Raw genomic sequence first — 18,609 nt, forward strand, 5'->3', positions numbered from 1 at the left:
AAAATGTTAAATAAATAAATAAATACTGTCCTGAAGAAATCACAGTATAGCTACAGGGGAAAAGTATATCTGGAATACAGTGAATGGCAATATTGAATCTGAGGTCAGACAGCTGGATGTAAGATAAGCAGTAATAATCTAATTGTGTTTTTCCTGTTTAGTCGTTAAGCCTAAATGTAAATATAGAATAAAGCACTATTCTAAGAAAACGGATAGGAGGATCGTTGGTAAAATAAGGAGATTCAAGTAAAAGGGAGGTAGGGGTAGAAACCCTTATTCCTCTCCCTACATAATGATATCAAGTACATTTTATTTATTTACTTATTTAAGGGGTATTATATACCGAGGCACGTTTGGAACATCACCTCGGTTTACAATAAAACATAACGCAGCAACAGGCTTTACATAAAACACGTAAGAAAAAAATAATGCATGGTAGCAGGAATAAAACGTAAATTCTTGGATTGGGAGGCATAACAGGATAAAACTTAATAACTAAACAACGACTGCAAGAAGAGGATAAATACAGAACATCAACGAGTTAAAGGCAATGCTGTGAAAAGGAGAAGGAGGGAGATTGATTAGGAGCAGGTATTGTCAGGGAAATGGTCTTGTGTGGGGGAAAAGAGTCAGTGTGACTGGTATCAAGGAATAAAGCAGCAGACAGGTCAGAAAGAAGATAAGGACTGAGTAAACACCTTTGGTTTTAGCCATAGACAGCTTATTAGAGACTTTGGCAAGGGGTGTTTCTATGGAATGTACAGGGCGGAAACCAAACTGGAGGTGATCAACAATGCCTTGAGATGAAAAAAAAAAGCCAATAAATTTGGCAATGACCAGCATGTTCAAGTAGTTTGGAAGCAAAAGGCAACAGTGGAGATAGGACGGTGCTTGGCAGGGCAGGTAAGATCCATAGAGGGCTTTGTTTTACAGAATGGTGTGATCCATAGCATGCTTGAAGGCAGCAGGAACAATGGTAATGGAAAGTGATAGGACTGAGGATGTGACAGATGGAAGGGATAACTGCAGTAGAAATAGAGCTGAGCAACCTGGTAGAAATGGGTTCAAAGGAATAAATAGTGAGTTTGGAGGAGAAGAGAAGATGGGCAGTTTCCTCCACTGTGACTTCAGAAAAGGAGGAGAGAGTGGTAGAAGACAGGGAAGGATAGAAGAAAGAAGTGGGGGAGAAAGGTAGAGGAAAGAAGTGGGGGGGAGAGGGAGATGGAGTTGACCTGGATGAGAACTCAAAACTAATTTTGTGAATCTTGTCAAGGAAGTAGTCAATTATAGTCTAAGCAGAAAATGAACTGGAGGAGGGATGGGAAGGAAGTTTGAGAAGGGAAATGAGTGTAGCAAAGAGGCAGAGAGGGCTGAATACAAGATAGTTTGTCAGATGGACATAGCAGTCTTGATAGGCGGGTGCAATAGCAGATTGGAAGGAGGTCAGCGTGAATATAAAATGTATGAATTTGGCATGGGCATTGGATTTTAGCCATAGACATTCAGCAGAGCACATGTAGGAAGCAAATTCTAGGGATGCGCCAAGGCTGGGGTTTCATGCACCTTACAGGATGGATAAGGAGAGGAGAAAAAGTATCTAAAGCAGACAATATAGTAGAGGAAAGGAAAGATGAAACAATAGTGGAAAGGATACAAGGGTCTATAGCTTGGAGATTCCTGAAGGTGTAGGTGGTGACTGGATGAGGCTGTGGGGGAAGGTGGTTTAGTGTGAAAGTTATCAGATGATGGTCTGGATAGGAAGAACTGAGGTGGAGAAGTCTTGAGAGACAGCAGTTGGAGGAAAGGACTAGGTCAAGGCAGTGGCCATGCTTGTGAGTAGGGGCAGTAGAGCAGAGTTGGAGATCGAATGAGCAGTTCAAGGAAAGTAGTTTTGAGGCATAAGAATCAGAGGGATCATCAAGATGGTGGCTAAAGTTTCCAAGAATAAGGAAAGGGGAAGATGGGTCAAGGAAGAAGGAAAGCCAGGAATCAAAGTTGGTGAGAAAGGAGGAGGGAGATTTATCAGGGATCAATAAATGGCAGCTATCCAGAGGTAGTGGGGTAAATAGGCAGATAGAGGGGGCCTCAAAGGAGGGAAAAGATTGGAACTGAAGTGCAAGAAGGGGGAGAGCCGCAGCTCAATATCATTACCACAGCCTACTGTGTGAGATGTATGGGAGAAAAGGTAACCCCATGACAGAGAGCAACAGCTGAAGCAGGGTCCTCACAGGAAGCAGGTCTTAGTCAAGACAAGGAGATGAAGAGAATAAGAGATAGGGAGGTCATGAATATAGGCAAGCTTCTTGGAAACAGAGTGGGCATTCCATAGGAAGCACAAGAAAGAGAAAAAAAAGGGAGAGAGAAGGGAAAGAGAAGGGGAATAGTGATAAGATTGGCACAGACGGGGAGAAAATTGCCTTGAAGGTCTGGGACTGGGATTGATACCACCAGCTGAGAGTAGGAGAAGAAGCAGGAAAATACATAGAAGAGAGGTAGAGACATGACGACTGTGACAAGGATGAGATGCTGTCAGGGAGAGAGGAGATGACTGGATGAGAGGACGAAAACGTTGGCGTTCAAGAGCAGCGGACAGTGCAGATAACAGCATGACAGGTAAAGAATGTATGGAATGGGGAAGATGGATTTGGTGTTAGTAGTGGTTTGCAGCAGGGAATAACACTGGGGAGGACTAGCATCAGCATGAGAAAATGGAGTGGAGCCATAGGAAATAAAGAGAAGCCTGCAACCTTTCCAGCACATAGGCAGCTGCTCGAGGAGCATGGGGTGGAAAAGGCGCAGGCCCGAGATGGGTTGTAGTGTCTGCCGGAGTCGACCATCGAAGCAGCTGGGAGAATTTGCAGATGGGCTGAACCCTGCCCAGTATAATTCCGAGCACCTGCTAGAACTTTCTAAGTCTTGTATATAAATGTTGTCATTACAGGGCAGAATAACATGGCCTATAAACTTTGACATTTTCATTCGATACTTTTTTGAAAAAGCCAACAGTCTGAAGGCTAAAAAAAAAAACTGCAAAAGCATAACAAAATAGATGATGACAGACAGCACTGGGATGACAAAAGTTTATCTTTTATAGATTTTTCACTCTCTATCCAAACCTGGCAATGTTCCTTTCAAGCTACTGTTCCAGAAGAGAGATCAACTTTATCAGGAAAGCTTTCTAGGAAGAGGCAGCATCGTCCCCGTTGAATATAATACTACTGCTACTTTATAGGGAGATTCTAATTAAGAGGAGATAAATTTTACTCTTAATGTGAACCTCGGAATAGGTTAGATTTGGAAACAAGGAGATCCATTTTCAGTAGTGTGGGCAGCGAGTACGTTATCCGGGTAAAGTCACCTGGATAACTTTACTCATATATTCAGTGGAATGTAGCTGCTTATGCGTTCTGCGGAATATACTTGGATACAATTCAAGTTATCCAGATAAAGTTCTCTGGTACAACTAAAGGTTACCAGAATATATTTGAATATTTGAGTTATCTAGCTAAGTTAGCCAGATAACTTCAACCGGCCCAGAAATGCCTCCAGAATGCCGCACCCACGCCTTTATCTGGATAAATTTTACCTGGGTAATAACTTATTCAGATAAAATGTATCTGAGCATAGGGGCAGGATTTTAAAACCTCTTAGTTTGGCTGAGTAACTTGAAAGTTACCCACTCGAGATCCTTTGAATATCACCTCAACCATCACTGACTCTCACTCCCCCACCCCTCCCCTATCCCTTCCCCCCACCCAACCTCACCCTTTCCTTCTCCCTCTGGACATACCAGGCTAATAACTGCCTAGGACAAACCTATGTTTTGTATCTTACAGTTTTTGTTGATTTATATATTTATCTCTCTCTAATTGTTTCTTAGTTTAAACTCTGCACTGTCTTCCATTGCCCAGGTTTTATGCTCCCTGTTTAATGTAACTTTACTTTCTATCTTGATGTTAATTGGTTTCCCCTCAGTTACATTGTAAACCGGTACGATAAGACCTAGTCTTGAGCATCGGTATAGGAAAAGAAATTAAATAAAATAAATAAAATAAATAAATAATATCGACCTCTCTGTTATTTTAGTATATTTTAACAGCTGCTTATGTCGAGTAGTGCTATAAAAGTGATAAGAAGTAGTAATAATAGTAGTAACAGTCAGTATAACAAGGTTCCAACAAATATGAAAAACAATGAAAGTTTTCCTTATTTGTTTAATGAAATCCGACATCAGAAATACTTCCTTAAATCGGTCTTACCCAGAACACTGTGGTTTTCACTTTCTCTCACCTTTCACATGCACTTTGAAGTCTTGCTTGTCACTGCCTGTCTTGCACGTATACACGGCGCTGTCTTTAGACTCGGCCACTTTCACAACCAGCGTCCTGGAGGAACCTTCACTCTTAATCTCGTACTTCTTGCTTCCTGCCAACTCAAAGCCATCTTTAAACCAACAGACCACAGCATTTTCTGGCATGACTGCAGTCGCCAAGATAATGTCCTCATGCTCCTGAACAATAATTGGCTCTTTCTGGAGAGGCTTCTTTTGGAATTTGGCTTCTGGTTCTACCAATAAAAGAAAGACCTGGTTTAACAATGGTTGGCACTCTTTCTAGTTGTCTTTACATTTTTTCCAGTTGCTCTTGTATTGCTGACATATAATTATTGTTTATTGGAAGATACAACATCACTGACTGGAATAGAGGAGGTAAATTATTTTTTCAATTTTTAAGAGAAAATTTTTTCTTATGTTAAGACAATTTTCTTTTAATGAATTAGTAAATATTTTTAAATTGAGAGGTATGTTTTTTATTTCATTAGTTCAATCAATCATTGATGTCACCATTTTTATTTCATTAGTTCAATCAATCATTGATGTCACCATTTTTAATTTTGATATTATGATTTGTTTATTTTAGATCTTAATGATGTTTAAAAAGGGTTTTTATTGTCTTATAAAAAAATTCTTTTTAATATTTGTAAGATCTTAATGATATTACGTTTTTTGAGATTTTATGATATAAGTGTATTTATTTTGTATGATTGATTATTGATTGATAACCCCTGAGGCAGCGGTTGTAAAGCTGCGAAACTCGGCCTGAGTCGGGCATTTTTACGGATACGTCTCTGCATCAATAAAATATTGGAAAAGATCCAGGCATCTATTCTTTTGTGTTTACCTGACGGCTATCATAGATCGCCTACCTCTTTGTTTTCTTGGACTTTCCCAGATCTTTCTACAAATGAAGGACAGGATGTCTTTCTGAAACTTGCAAGGGTTGCCGCCTCTTCCAGTCCTTGTATGGATCCATTGCATCTATGGAGTTGCAATTAGGGCCTCCATCTTACCTGGATCAACCCAAACAGGCTCATCCAGTCCTGGTTTTGCCCCATTGCATGCATGGAGCTGAAGTTCTAATTTCTCTAGAAAAGGTAGGACTACATTTCCCTGCATGCTGTGTGCGCCTTGCAGTGCTTTAGAAATGATAAGAAAAGTAATAAGGGGCTCTCAGACTCATGTCCTAGGGCTTCTGACATAGAGTCGGTGCTTCTACCATTAGACAACTCTCCTTTCCTAAATCAGATCTTGAAAAAGGAATCATTTTATCCCAAACTGCAATCCCAAAAGATGGAATACGTCAACACAGAGTCAATGCTATCACAGTTGACTTCCTTCATTTGTTTTCATATATTTCAGGCTGATATCTGCTACTATATGCATCACCATAAGGGTATGGAAGCTGAGTGTTATGCAGGCTGAAATGATATACAAGGTAGGACAGTACTCCCTTAAAGTAAGCACCTTGTGGGAACAGCTCTCCCTGTAGTGTACTGAATCCTAATACTCCGGATATTAGGACAAAAATGATGGCCTCATATCAAAACCATGGCAAAACCTGGGAGCCACTCAGATTGACAATGGTTTGCAACAGACTGAAAAAATGCACTTGCCTACAACAGCAATGCGGAAAGACAACTTCTGCCCCCCAGCCTCACAGGTGTACTCCCCGGCGTCTTTCTTCTCCAGCTGCTCCACCACCAGCCTGCGGGATTTGCCTTCAGACTCCACCTTCAGCCTCTTGCTGGAGGTGATCTGCTTCCCGTCCTTGTACCATTTCACTTCAGTCTTTTCCTGGGACACCTCACAGCTCAGGGTGATGCTCTCTGTGAGAGAGGCCTTCACCTCCTTCTGCACCCTCTCCTGGTTGGCAAACACGGGTTCTGGCTCTTGGGGAAAAGCACAGTTTAGAACATGAATCCCCATTTTTAGAGGGAGGGGGAGTTGCAAAAATGTTTTCCTAGCTTCAGGACAAATCAGCTGCATCTGAAATGCACTTCTGTTGTTGTAGGGTGCTATTACATAAAAATACATCTGATGATAAAATTATAGTATAAAAGGGTTGGCCTTAGGGAAAACACTGTCTCCCATCTCCTCAGCACAATCTCTCTCACCCCCCTCCTGCCAGCAGGAAGAGGGCAGCTCTTCTTACCTGCAGCTGCCTCTTTCTCTCATGGAATCCACCAGCCTTGCACAGTTCAAAGTGAAGCCGTCACCTGAGGAAGCAGCCACAGGAAAGAAATGCTGCTCTCCTCTTGCCGGAGGGAGGGAATCACGATGGGAAGGGAGGGGATAGGGGAAGTTGTCGCCCAACGGAACAGCCATGCATAAAGTCATGGATGCACAATGAAAATGGCAGATATTCAAATGCTAAAAAGTATACTGTCAATTGGAAATCATATGCAAACACAAAATTGAGCACTCCTCCTTACAAGGACAGAGGATGCTTGTCACCCCTCACATGACACTCTGTGCAGTCACACAGGTTGCACACCCCAAAAGCCAGCCCTGAATGCCACCATGTTTATTTTACAATAGCTAGTGATAGGAACATCTTCTCCCTTCCTCAGTGGCTCTCTGGACCCTGCTGTGATTTATCATCATGACTACGCTCAGTGGCAGGTGTTTAAAAGAAAACATCTCTGTATTATAGATGAATTCATAGTAACATAGTAATGAAAAAAGACCAAAATGGCTCATCTAGTCTGCCTAGCAAGCTTTCCAAGGTAGTAACTGCTAGAGATGTGAATCGGAACCAGAATCGGTTCTGATTCCGTTTCCGATTCACATAGTTAAATTTTTTTCGTGCGGCCCGATCGCGTTTTTGTTTATCAGCTGCACCCGAGCCGATAAACAAAAAACCCACCCCGATCCTTTAAAACTGATCCCTCAGCTTCCCCCACCCTCCTGAACCCCCCCCCCAAAACTTTTTACAAGTACCTGGTGGTCCAGTGGGAGTCCCGGGAGCGATCTCCCGCTCTCGGGCCATTGGCTGCCACTAATAAAAATGGCGCCGATGGCCCTTTGCCCTTACCATGTGACAGGGTATCTGTGCCATTGGCCGGCCCCTATCACATGGTAGGAGCACTGGATGGCCCGCACCATTTTTAAAGATGGCGCCGGCTGTCCATTACTCCTACCATGTGACAGGGGCCGGCCAATGGCACGGATACCCTGTCACATGGTAAGGGCAAAGGGCCATCGGCACCATTTTGATTAGTGGCAGCCGACGGCCCGAGAGCGGGAGATCGCTCCCGGGACTCCCACTAGACCACCAGATACTTGTAAAAGGTTTTGGGAGGGTTCGGGAGGGTGGGGGAAGCTGAGGGATCAGTTTTAAAGGGTCGGGATGGGTTTAGGGTTTGCTTTGGTGTGCCTTTTTTCCCGCCCTCCCCCAAAACGATAAGAGAACCCCACGAACAATTTTGTGGGGTTTTCCTATCGGTTTCGGGGAGCCCCCGATTTCTGACAACTTTGAAAATATCGTATGATATTTTCAATCGTCAGAAGCACGATTCACATCCCTAGTAACTGCCACTTCGTGCTGGTTAAGCTTTTTTATTTACTCCCATCCTCTAGGCTTTAGGGATACATAGTGTTTATCCCATGCCCCTATGAAATCCTTCATAGTTTTAGTCTTCATCACTTCCTCCGGAAGGGTATTCCAGGCATCCACCATCCTCTCAGTGAAGAAATATTTCCTGACATTGGTTCTAAGTCTTCCTCCCTGGAGTTTCAAATTGTAACCCCAGTTCTACTAAATTGTTTCCAATGGAAAAGGTTTGTTGATGACCATGGATCAATAAAAACTTTCAAATAAATGTATAGCATGTATGATTGATCAAATTAATATCAGTTCATTATTTTCAAAATATCTTAAGCTACATGCCTGCATTTCCAATGAATGCCTGGAGCAGCTATGATGAGAGAAGAGTCACAAGTTTCTTTAGGTTCATTGGATCAGATTGGTTCATACAGGCTATTATGTCGTAAACAACAATGCATGCTACATGAGACAATCTGTCTTAATGATTAGAAGGTAATTTGTAACATTGTTGAAAAAATGCTTTTTCCCAAAGTTTCAGAGGCACAGCTAGAAGATTAAAAAAAAAATTCATAGGAAAATTGATGAGGTGAGTGTTCCAGCTGTGGCACCTATTTTTGAATATTTTAAACCACAGATGGAGAAACTTTTTTTTAACATGGCCCATGAAGTAATGCAAAACCTGAAGTCTAGGTCTGTCAAATGCAGGAACATGAGTGAAAGTTTAAGAAGAATAAGTGTGAATGGATAATCCTAACAGATGGATACATTGATGATGTGAACAAAGCAAATATTCCTAGAAATAATATAGAGGCCGATATTCAGAAGCCATTTAGGCGGATAACTGAAAATGTATCCGTCTAAATGGCTAGCCGGCAATGTTCATTTCCGTATGTGCCTACATTCTAGGTGCACAATGAGATGTGCGTCTATAATTTAGGTGCATATGTTTGAAGCATTCCAGGGGCAGGTGGGAGTCGTTTCTGGGGGATGCAGAGTTAGCCCATAGAGCTGTCCTAAAGTTAGCCAGTTAGACATAACCAACTAACTTTAGGACAACTGGGGATATTCGGTGGCACGTCGCTCTGCTGAGTATTCCCTTAAGTTAGCTGGATAGCTATAACTGGCTAAGTTACCTAGCCACTCAGCAGCTGAATATCGGCCTCATAATGCCTAACAATATGTCTTTACTACTAAGGACAAAGACAGATAATGTCAAAACACTGGGAGTCTGAAATATACTGCTGAGTTTCAACTTCTCTTGAGTTCAAAGTTATTATGTGAAAATGAAGAGAGACCTCACTCACCAGTGACATCAACCTTGAAAGTCATTTTCTGGCCCCCAGCCTCACAGGTGTACTCCCCGGCATCTTTCTTCTCCAGCTGCTCCACCACCAGCCTGCGGGATTTTCCCTCAGACTCCACCTTCAGCCTCTTGCTGGAGGTGATCTGCTTCCCATCCTTGTACCATTTCACTTCAGTCTTTTCCTGGGACACCTCGCAGCTCAGGGTGATGCTCTCTGTAATGAAGGCCTTCACCTCCTTCCGCACCTTCTCCTGGTTTATAAACACGGGTTCTGGCTCTTGGGAGAAAAATACAATTTAAGAATTTTTTTTATCATTTGAGAGTTTAGGATTTATTTTGAACAATGTGATAATGAAATATAACATTGAAACATAGTAAATGTTGGCAGAAAAAGACCCAAATAATCCATCCAGTCTATCCAGCAAGTATGTTTATTAAGAATTGTAACTGCTGCTCTGTGTAGGTTACCCCTAAGCCTTCTGTTAAGGGTAGTAATTGCCACTCTGTGCAGGTTACCCCAGTTAACACAAGTTACCCATTTTCTTCACTTCCATCCTTTAATCACTAGGGATCTCCTGTGTTTATTCCACGCACTTTTAAATTCCATTATTATTATTCTCCTCACTACCTCTTCTGGGAGGGCATTCCATGCATCTATCACCCTTTCTCTGAAGAAATATTTCCTGATGTTCTTCTTGAGTCTTCCCCCTTGGCGTTTTATACCATGACCCCTAATTCTACAACTTTATTTCCATTGCAAAAGATTTGATTCCTGTGCATCATTAATACCATTCAAATATTTAAAAGTCCATATCATATCTCCCCTGTCTTTCCCGTCCTCCAAGTTATACATATTCAAGTACTTCAGTTTCATCTCATATGGCTTTATCTCTTTCCCTTTTGAGATACGGACTCTAGAACTGAACACAGTACTCCACATGAGGCATCACCAAAGACCTGTATAGGGTCATCATCACTATCTTCTTTCTTCTGCTGGTTATGCCTCTATGCAGCCCAGCATCTCTCATGCCTTAACCACCACCTTACTATATTGCTTCGCTGCCTTCAGACTGTCAGACACAATCATCCTGAGGTCTCTTTCCCTGTCCATGTACAGCATGTCCATGCTCAGTCTTTTGCCCCCCACCCCCATCATATAAATCTTTGGATTTGTGCACCTCAAATGCATGACTCTGTACTTCTTGGCATTGAATCCCAGCTGCTAAACCTTCAACTTCTCCTCAAGTTTTCTTATATCGCTTCTCATTCTCTCTCTACTCCTTCAGGTTTGTCTACTGTATTGCACATCTTAGTGTCATCCACCTTTCCTTCTAAATTTTTCACAATATCGCTCACAAAGATATTGAACAAAACTGACCCCACAACTGAACTGATCCTAAGGCACTCCACTTATGACTCTTCTCAGAGTAGGTTCCATTTACCACTACTTGCAGTTGTTTATCCATCAACTAGTTTGTAATCCAGTCCACAACCTTGGGACCTACTCCCAGGCTTTTCATTTTGTTCATGAGGCTGCTAAGCATGACCATATCAAAAGCTTTGTGGAAATTCAGGAAAATTATGTCAACTGCTCATCCTTGATCTAATTCTCTAGTCAGCCAATCAAAAGAATCAATCAAATATTTTCAACATGACCTTCCTTTCGTAAAACCATTTTGCCTCAGATCCAGCAACCCATTGGATTGTATATAGTTCACTATCCTTTTCTTCAGTAGAGTCTCCATTAATTTTCCCACCATGATGTAAGGCTAACCAGCCTATAGTTTTCAGCCTCTTCTCCGCTACCACTTTTGTGAAGCAAGGACCACAACCTCTCTTAGCCAGTCTTGTGGACCCGCCAGGATATCTCTGAACTCCCTTAGTATTTTGGGATGCAACTCAGCCAGCCCCATTGCCTTGTCCACTTTCAATTTTGCTAGTCGCATCCACTCTTCTCTGTAAATAGGGTGGTTTCTACCCTACCCTCATTAGTACTCTTGCCAACCAACAATGGTCCATCTTCAAGATCTTCTTTAACAAACACTGAGCTGAAGTATTTGTTTAATATTTTTGATATTTTTTTCATCTTTTACCACCCATTGCTCCGTATCTCCTTTCAATCTTATAATACCACCTCTGGCTTTTCTCCTTTCTCTGATACATCTGAAAAATGTTTTGTCACCTCGCTTTACCTCATTGGTAATCCTCTTTTCCAGTTGAGATTTTACTATCCTGATTTCTTTCCTAATCTCTTTCATCTTCTCCAGATATTCTTCAGTGTGTATCCTCTATTTGAGTTTCTTTATACTTTTTGAATGCTGATCTTTTTGGCTTTTATTTTTCAACCACCTTTTTGGAGAACCATATTGGTTTCTTTTTTCTTTTATTTACTTTTTCTAATGTAAGGAACGTACTAAATAATGAAGGAACTTCAGAGAGATTTAGTGAAGAGAAGTTTGGGTTTGACTCCCCATGTGGGTGCTGGAGATGGTGTGCTGTAGACGGTATATAAATCCTGCCACTATCTTAGAGTGTGGATTCTTAGTTGGATTTTTGTTGATTTAGTTAGATTTCAGTGGATTTCTGTTGTGGACTTCTGAATTACCCTCTTGTGGGTCAGCCTTTTTGTCTGACCTATTTTGGCTTGTTTACTCTTTTTGATCCATTTTGGAAACCTTCCCTGTGAGAGCCTTGGTACCCCTTCACAGAGGATTTAGGGAGTCCCTGTGTAAGGTTAGACTAAGGGGTAGAGAACATTTTGCTACTCTCTATCTCACCTCCAGTGAATAGATCAGTCAGTGATCTGATTCAAAGGGGTTTTTTAATTCTGAGTTGTTTTCATTATTGACTATCTTCTCAATTGGGAGATAAGGAAGATTTTTTACCCTTTTTCCACCTTTCCTATGTTTTCATTTTTTTTAGTCAAATTCAATTTTTGTTCCTGTTGGGACTAGGGATGTGCAGAAGAAAAAAATTCGTTGCTATTTAGTATTCATTTCGCCGAGACCCAAATTCATTGCATTCGTTTAATTCGGGAGAAAACCAATTTGTTGATATGTTTTATTCGTTTTCCCATTTCCCATTAAAGTCAATGGGGGAAGTATTTGCAGCCTATTTTTGGCTGCAGAATTGGAGTTTTCTTATCAATTCTGATGAAACTTCTGGGGAGAAATCATCAGAATGAGAAAAGAGCTCCAAGGTACTTAGACTGTGACAAAGTGGCACCAAAGTGGCATGAATAGCCTAAGGCACTTTAAAGGGGTACCAGGAGTGGCAAGAGTGCTTTAAACAGAGGTGCAGAGGTGCAAAGCAGCAGCAAGAGTGTCAAAAACACACCACAGCTTCAAAAGAGAGCTCGAAGGCAGCACATCAGGCAAAGTGGCAAGACAAGTGGCATCAACATCCTAAAGCACAATGAAGGGGGAACATAGCAAGCAGAAAGACAAGCACCAACACACTGAGGAACCATGATAGTGGCAAGAACACCACAAGGAGTTGAGTGAGTCATCTGGTGTATGGAAGCAAGGCAGAGTGGCATAAAGTTGATAGAGGCAAGACAGGCTGGCAGAGCGGAGGTAGTCTGGTCCCTGTGGTTTTGATAGGGGAAAGACAGGCTGGCCCCAGGGAGATTTCCCTTTCCTTTGAGCAGGAAAGGGCTCCCTACAATGGATTGGCCCCTAGAGTGGACCACGAGCCTTCAAAGTGTGGCGATGTGGAGGAGGTCTCACTGTGAACAGCGGTTTAACATGGGTCAACAGGTACTAAGAGGTAGGCTGGCCAGCTACCCCGGGGAGAGTTCCCTTTCATTTGATCAGGAAAGGGCTCCTAGATGGTCAGGCACAGCGTTAGAGGTCAAACCCTTTTAGGGACATAAGGCCTGGAAGGACAGGCACAGCATTCAAGGTCAAACCCTTTTAGGGACATAAGGCCTGGACAGACAGGCACAGCATTAGAGGTCAAGCCCTCATAGGGACTTAAGGCCTGGATGGACAGGCACAGCATTAGAGGTCAAGCCCTCCTAGGGACTTAAGGCCTGGACAGACAGGCACAGCATTAGAGGACAAATCCTTGTAGAGACATAAGGCCCGGAAGGACAGGCACAGCATTAGAGGTCAAGTCCTCGTAGGGATGTAAGACAGGCACAGCATTAGAGGTCAAGCCCTCGTAGGGATGTAAGGCCTGGATAGACAGGCACAGCATTAGAGGTCAAGCCCTCGTAGGGACTTAAGGCCTGGATGGACAGGCACAGCATTAGAGGTCAAACCCTCGTAGAGACATAAGGCCTGGATGGACAGGCACAGCATTAGAGGTCAAGCCCTCGAAGGGACTTAAGGCCTGGATGGACAGGCACAGCATTAGAGGTCAAACCCTTTTAGGGACATAAAGCCTAGATAGACAGGCACAGCTTTAGAGGTCAAACACTTTTAGGGACATAAAGCCTGGAGGACAGGCACAGCATTAGAGGTAAAGTCCTCATAGGTTTGATGGACAGGCAGGCACAGCATTAGAGGTCAAGCCCTCATAGGGACTTAAGGCCTGAACGGACAGGCAAGCATTAGAGGTCAAACCCTTGTAGAGACATAAGGCCTGGATGGATAGGCACAGCATTAGAGGTCAAACCCTTTTAAGGACATAAGGCCTGGACAGACAGGCACAGCATTAGAGGTCAAACCCTCATAGAGACATAAATCCTGGATGGATAGGCAGAGCATTAGAGGTCAAACCCTTTTAGGGACATAAAGCCTGGACGGACAGGCACACTATTAGAGGTCAAACCTTTTTAGGGACATAAGGCCTTGACGGACAGGCAAGCATTAGAGGTCAAACCCTCTTAGAGGCATAAGGCCTGGATGGACAGGCACAGCATTAGAGGTCAAACCCTCGTAGAGACATAAGGCCTGGACGGACAGGCACAGCATTAGAGGTCAAGCTCTCGTAGGGACTTAAGGCCTGGATGGACATGCACAGCATCAGAGGTCAAGGCCTCATAGGGACGTAAGGCCTGGACAGACAGGCAGAGGTCAAACCCTTTTAGGGACATAAAGCCTGGATGGACAGCACAGCATTAGAGGATTTCCTTTGTGCAGGTATGTTGTGGTTTGATCTGTCACTTCTTCTTGAACTGGTTCACTGCCAGAAGAAAATGGCATCTTTTTCATTTTTTATAGATAATTCAACAGAGGATGCTTTTAGAGCAATAGAGACTGCCATTTGTGAAGCAAGAACTGATCTGGAGATTACTTGTGAATACCCAGAAGCTATTAACTGTACTTATGCACTTCAGCTGATGACAAGGGAACATGAAGAGCTCTCAGAAATAAGAAAACTGCTACTCAAGTCCAAATCTACAATATCAACCTATGTTGACTTTGTGGTTTACACAGTGCCTCTGTAAACTATGGGAAGACAGAGGATGAACTAGAGTGCAACTACCACCAGTTTTCTATAGTACTAGAAACATTACTGTTGGCACCTAAGAAAGATTTCGGGAACATGGCCCATATTATGAAGGTCAGGAAAACTAGTGAGCATATGAACTATGCAAGCTCCAAACATCTGAAGTCAGCTTTTTAGGTTCTTACATTCCAAATGTTGCAAAACAGGAAAAGAATATTCTGGAAAGAAGTGATGCACAAATACATGAAACTGAAATTAGAAATACCAGAACTAAACTAAGACAGGCACAGCGTTTGAGGTCAAACCCTTGTAGGGACATACGGCCTGGACAGTGGATGGACAGGCATAGCGTTTCAGGTCAGGCTCTTGTAGGGACATAAGGCCTGGACAGTGGACGGACAGGCACAGCGTTTCAGGTCAAGCCCTTGTAGGGATGTACGGCCTAGACAGTGGATGGACAGGCACAGCGTTTCAGGTCAGGCCCTTGTAGGTATGTACGGCTTGGGACAGTGGAAGGACAGGCACAGCATTTTATTCATCTTGCCATTCACAGGGAAAATTTGTAAACCCAAGCAAAGGCGGGTTTATTTTTAAAAACACTAGCATTTCCATCAACTCTGGAGCCAGCCTTGAGCGGTGAGGGCTCATAATATCCACTGTCATTGAAAATACACATTTACTGGGCACACTGGTTGGTGGACATGAAGATATCGCTGAGCTACTTTGGCTAGGTGTGGCCAGACAGTGGACTTGTGTGCCCAATATGCCAGCGGATCTGTCTGCATGTCCTCTGTGGGCTCTGAGAGATACCGTGTCACTGATAGTTGTGCTAGTGTCTCCTTTGCTTGGGTGGGCTGAGAGTCACTCATGCCAGCTGCTTTCTCTCTAGCCCGTAGCACAAAAGATGAATCTTTATGGGGAACATGCCTTTGGTGTACTGAAGTGGAGGAGGAGGAGGAGTAGGTACTAGCTGTCACTGAGTGCTGCTCCTGCTTGGGCTAGCACAACTCTCTGAAGTGCCCGCTGTTTCCTCCTCTGCTTCATGCCTGATCTGTCTCTGCCTCTGGCGCTCCTGTTCAAGACTTTTAGTAACAGCAGGTCCTTCACAAATGAGAGACAATTGGACTGTAGGGTGAGTTTCCCTTTCACATGGGGATCACAGACTGTGGTGAGCATGTATGTGTGGTCTTCTGTTAAAGGCCTTAATCTCTTTTGCACCTCTGCTGTAAAACATCCAGACAATACAGCACCTCAGCTGTCATTCCCATTTCCTGTTTAAAGCCCTCCAAATTTTCATCCAGGAAATTAACTATAGGGATGATGTCAACCAAGGTGGCACTTCTGGAACTCAGCTCCTCCATGACATCCTTGAAGGGCTGCAGGATTTTTATCAGCTGACTCATGACTAACTAATCATGATGCCCTAGGGGGATTCTGCACACCTATGTCCATTGAACCAGAAAGTTCATGAAGGGGTGTCTGCAGCTCCACTAACCTCTGCAGCATCATATAGGTGGAATTCCACCGGGTGGCAATGTCTTGAATGAGACGCTTGTGAGGCATGTCCAAATCAGTCTGCTTTTGTCGGAGAACCTGCCCCGCCTTCACACTTCTGTGGAAGTGCGCTGCTATGTTCCTGCAATTGTGTATTAACGTATGCAGGTATTCATTCTCTTGGTGACTGGACTCCAACCCCAGAGCTGACTTCACTACCAGGTGCAGAGTGTGTGCAAAACATCGGATGTTCTGAAAGCACCCGTCAGTTATTGCCTTAACCATGTTTGCATCATTGTCTGTGACAAAGAACCCTGCCTGAGGATTCCTGTCTCACTGGTGTAGTTGCCAGCCCTCCAGCATCTGTCTGATGCATGCTAGAATACTGGCTGCGGTATGGGCCTGGTCCATCAGGTGGGTGTGCAGTAAAGCCCACCTCCACCCTAATAGAGCTACTGCCTGCCCCTGCCTCAGCCAGGTCCCACCAGTGTGCTGTCAGGGAGAGGTAAGAGTGTGCAGGATTCATGGTGGTCCAGATATCACAGGTGAAATGCACACTCCCCTGTGCCTTAGCTAGCAGCGCTTGGATGCGGCTGAGCAGCGACACTGCTTGTACAGGCTGGGGATGACCTTTCTGCTAAATGTGGTTCTGGAGGGGACTTTGTAATTTGGAACTACGACCTTCAGAAAATGCTTGAAACCCACATTCTGCACTATCTGCAAGGGCTGGTCATCAAGGGCAATCATTTCCCCAATGCTCCTGGTTACAACTTTTGAGGCTGCCTGCCTCCTATCCCGGGATAGCGTTACCGCACTCACCCCATTTCCTCCATAGTGGGTTGTCGCTTCTGCCACATGGCAGGGGGCTGCTGGCCTGCCACCTGACTGCTAGAAGGGGCTGATGGCGTGGGGTGACTCTGCTCCTTTTCAACCACTTTACGCTGCCTGGAAAAAGGGGTCCCCTGACTGGTATTGTTACCATCCCCAGATGGCAGTACTGTTGTTGGGTGTTGCCTCTTCATTCGATGCGTCATGCCAAAATTAGATAGATGTCCCATTTGCTTGCCTCTGCTAATAGCCCTGTCAGAGTAATTACACCGAGCAAAACATGGGTCCTCCATCTTTAAAGTGGCTCCAGACTGCAGATGTCTTTCGTGCTTCCTTCTCTATAGCCTTCGGGGTGGATGCTGGCACTGGAGCTGAAGTAGTGGGTGCACCCTGAGAAGCAATGCCAGGAGCATCAGTCACACTCTGTGCCTGCGCTGACTGCTCTTCCTCCTCCTCATCATCAGTTTCATCTCTCCCCTGCAGCACTGAATTGGAGGCTAAGACAGGACTAACGAATTCTCCTAAACCTTCGTTAGCTATTTCTTCTTCCATTTCTGATGAGACTCCCACATTGGAATCAGAAGCAAACAGTGCCTGCACTACATTGTCAACACTAAGTCAAGACTGCTGTCACACTGCTGCTTTTGGGTGTCGCCATTTTGTCTTGCATGACTCAGCCTCCCCTTCCCTCACCTCCAAAACTACAGGGTCAGAAACAGGTGGTGGTGATGCATCATGTTTAGATTTCATTTTTTTCTGGATGGAACTGCCTACCCCTCCAGAGATTTTAGATTGGAACAGGTCCCTTTTTAACTTTAATGGGGGACTAGCACTCCCTTTTGAGGTGTCTCCTCTCCCAGTCCAAATCACCTGACAACATCTAGCTTTCCCTGACATTATGGATTTAATGTCACTGCCTACTAGGGATTTCAATTAAAAGAATTATTTCCAAAAGAGACCCACTGGGGATTTGGCTTCACAGACCACCGCTGTCCCAATATAATTGAGTCTGCAAAACTGGCTGCCCACAGGCACACTGCCTTGATGTGTACTAATGAAATGTATGTGCACACAACAAAGTGGTAACTACAAAAGAGACCCACTGGGGATTTGGCTTCAGAGAGCAGCGCTCTCCCAATATACGTGAGTCTGCAAAACTGGCTGCCCACAGGTACAGTGCCTTGATGTGCACTAATGTAATGTATGTGCACACACCAAGCTTGCAACTACAAAAAAGGCCCACTGGGGATTTGGCTTCACAGACACCACTGTCCCAATATACGTGAGTCTGCTAAACTGCCTGCCCACAGGCATAGTGCCTTGATGTGCACTAATGTAATATATATTTATATTTATAAATGATCTGGAAAGAAATGCGACAGTGAGGTAATTAAATTTGCAGATGATACAAAATTATTCACTATAGTTAAATCATAAGCAGATTGTGATAAATTGCAGGAAGATCTTGTGAGACTGGAAAATTGGGCATCAAAATGCCAATGAAATTTAATATGGGTAAGTGCAAGGTGATGCATGTAGGGAAAAATAACCCATGCTATGATTACATAATGTTAGGTTCCATATTAGGTGCTCTACCCAAGAAAGAGATCTAGGCGTCATAGTGGATAACACATTGAAATCGTTGGTTCAGTGTGCTGCAAGAGTCAAAAAAGCAAACAGAATGTTGGGAATTATTAGAAA

At 43.7% G+C, this 18,609-nt stretch overlaps 1 protein-coding gene across 11 annotated transcripts in view; it reads right to left on the reverse strand.

Annotated features, from left to right (window-relative positions):
• Positions 1-18,609, reverse strand: part of OBSCN (obscurin, cytoskeletal calmodulin and titin-interacting RhoGEF) — a 745,212-nt gene that overhangs the window by 536,455 nt on the left and 190,148 nt on the right. For 10 of the 11 annotated variants that reach the window (XM_029588301.1, XM_029588308.1, XM_029588309.1 and 7 more), the window contains exons 17-19: positions 9,191-9,466; positions 5,953-6,228; positions 4,291-4,566 (exon numbers count right to left, since the gene is read on the reverse strand). In XM_029588301.1, the coding sequence (XP_029444161.1) occupies positions 4,291-4,566; positions 5,953-6,228; positions 9,191-9,466 (828 nt within the window). The remainder of the gene's footprint in view (positions 1-4,290; positions 4,567-5,952; positions 6,229-9,190; positions 9,467-18,609) is intronic. The other variant, XM_029588307.1, reaches the window with a different exon arrangement.

This window comes from Rhinatrema bivittatum, chromosome 2 (genome assembly GCF_901001135.1).
Source record: "Rhinatrema bivittatum chromosome 2, aRhiBiv1.1, whole genome shotgun sequence".
Classification (NCBI taxonomy): Eukaryota; Metazoa; Chordata; class Amphibia; order Gymnophiona; family Rhinatrematidae; genus Rhinatrema; species Rhinatrema bivittatum.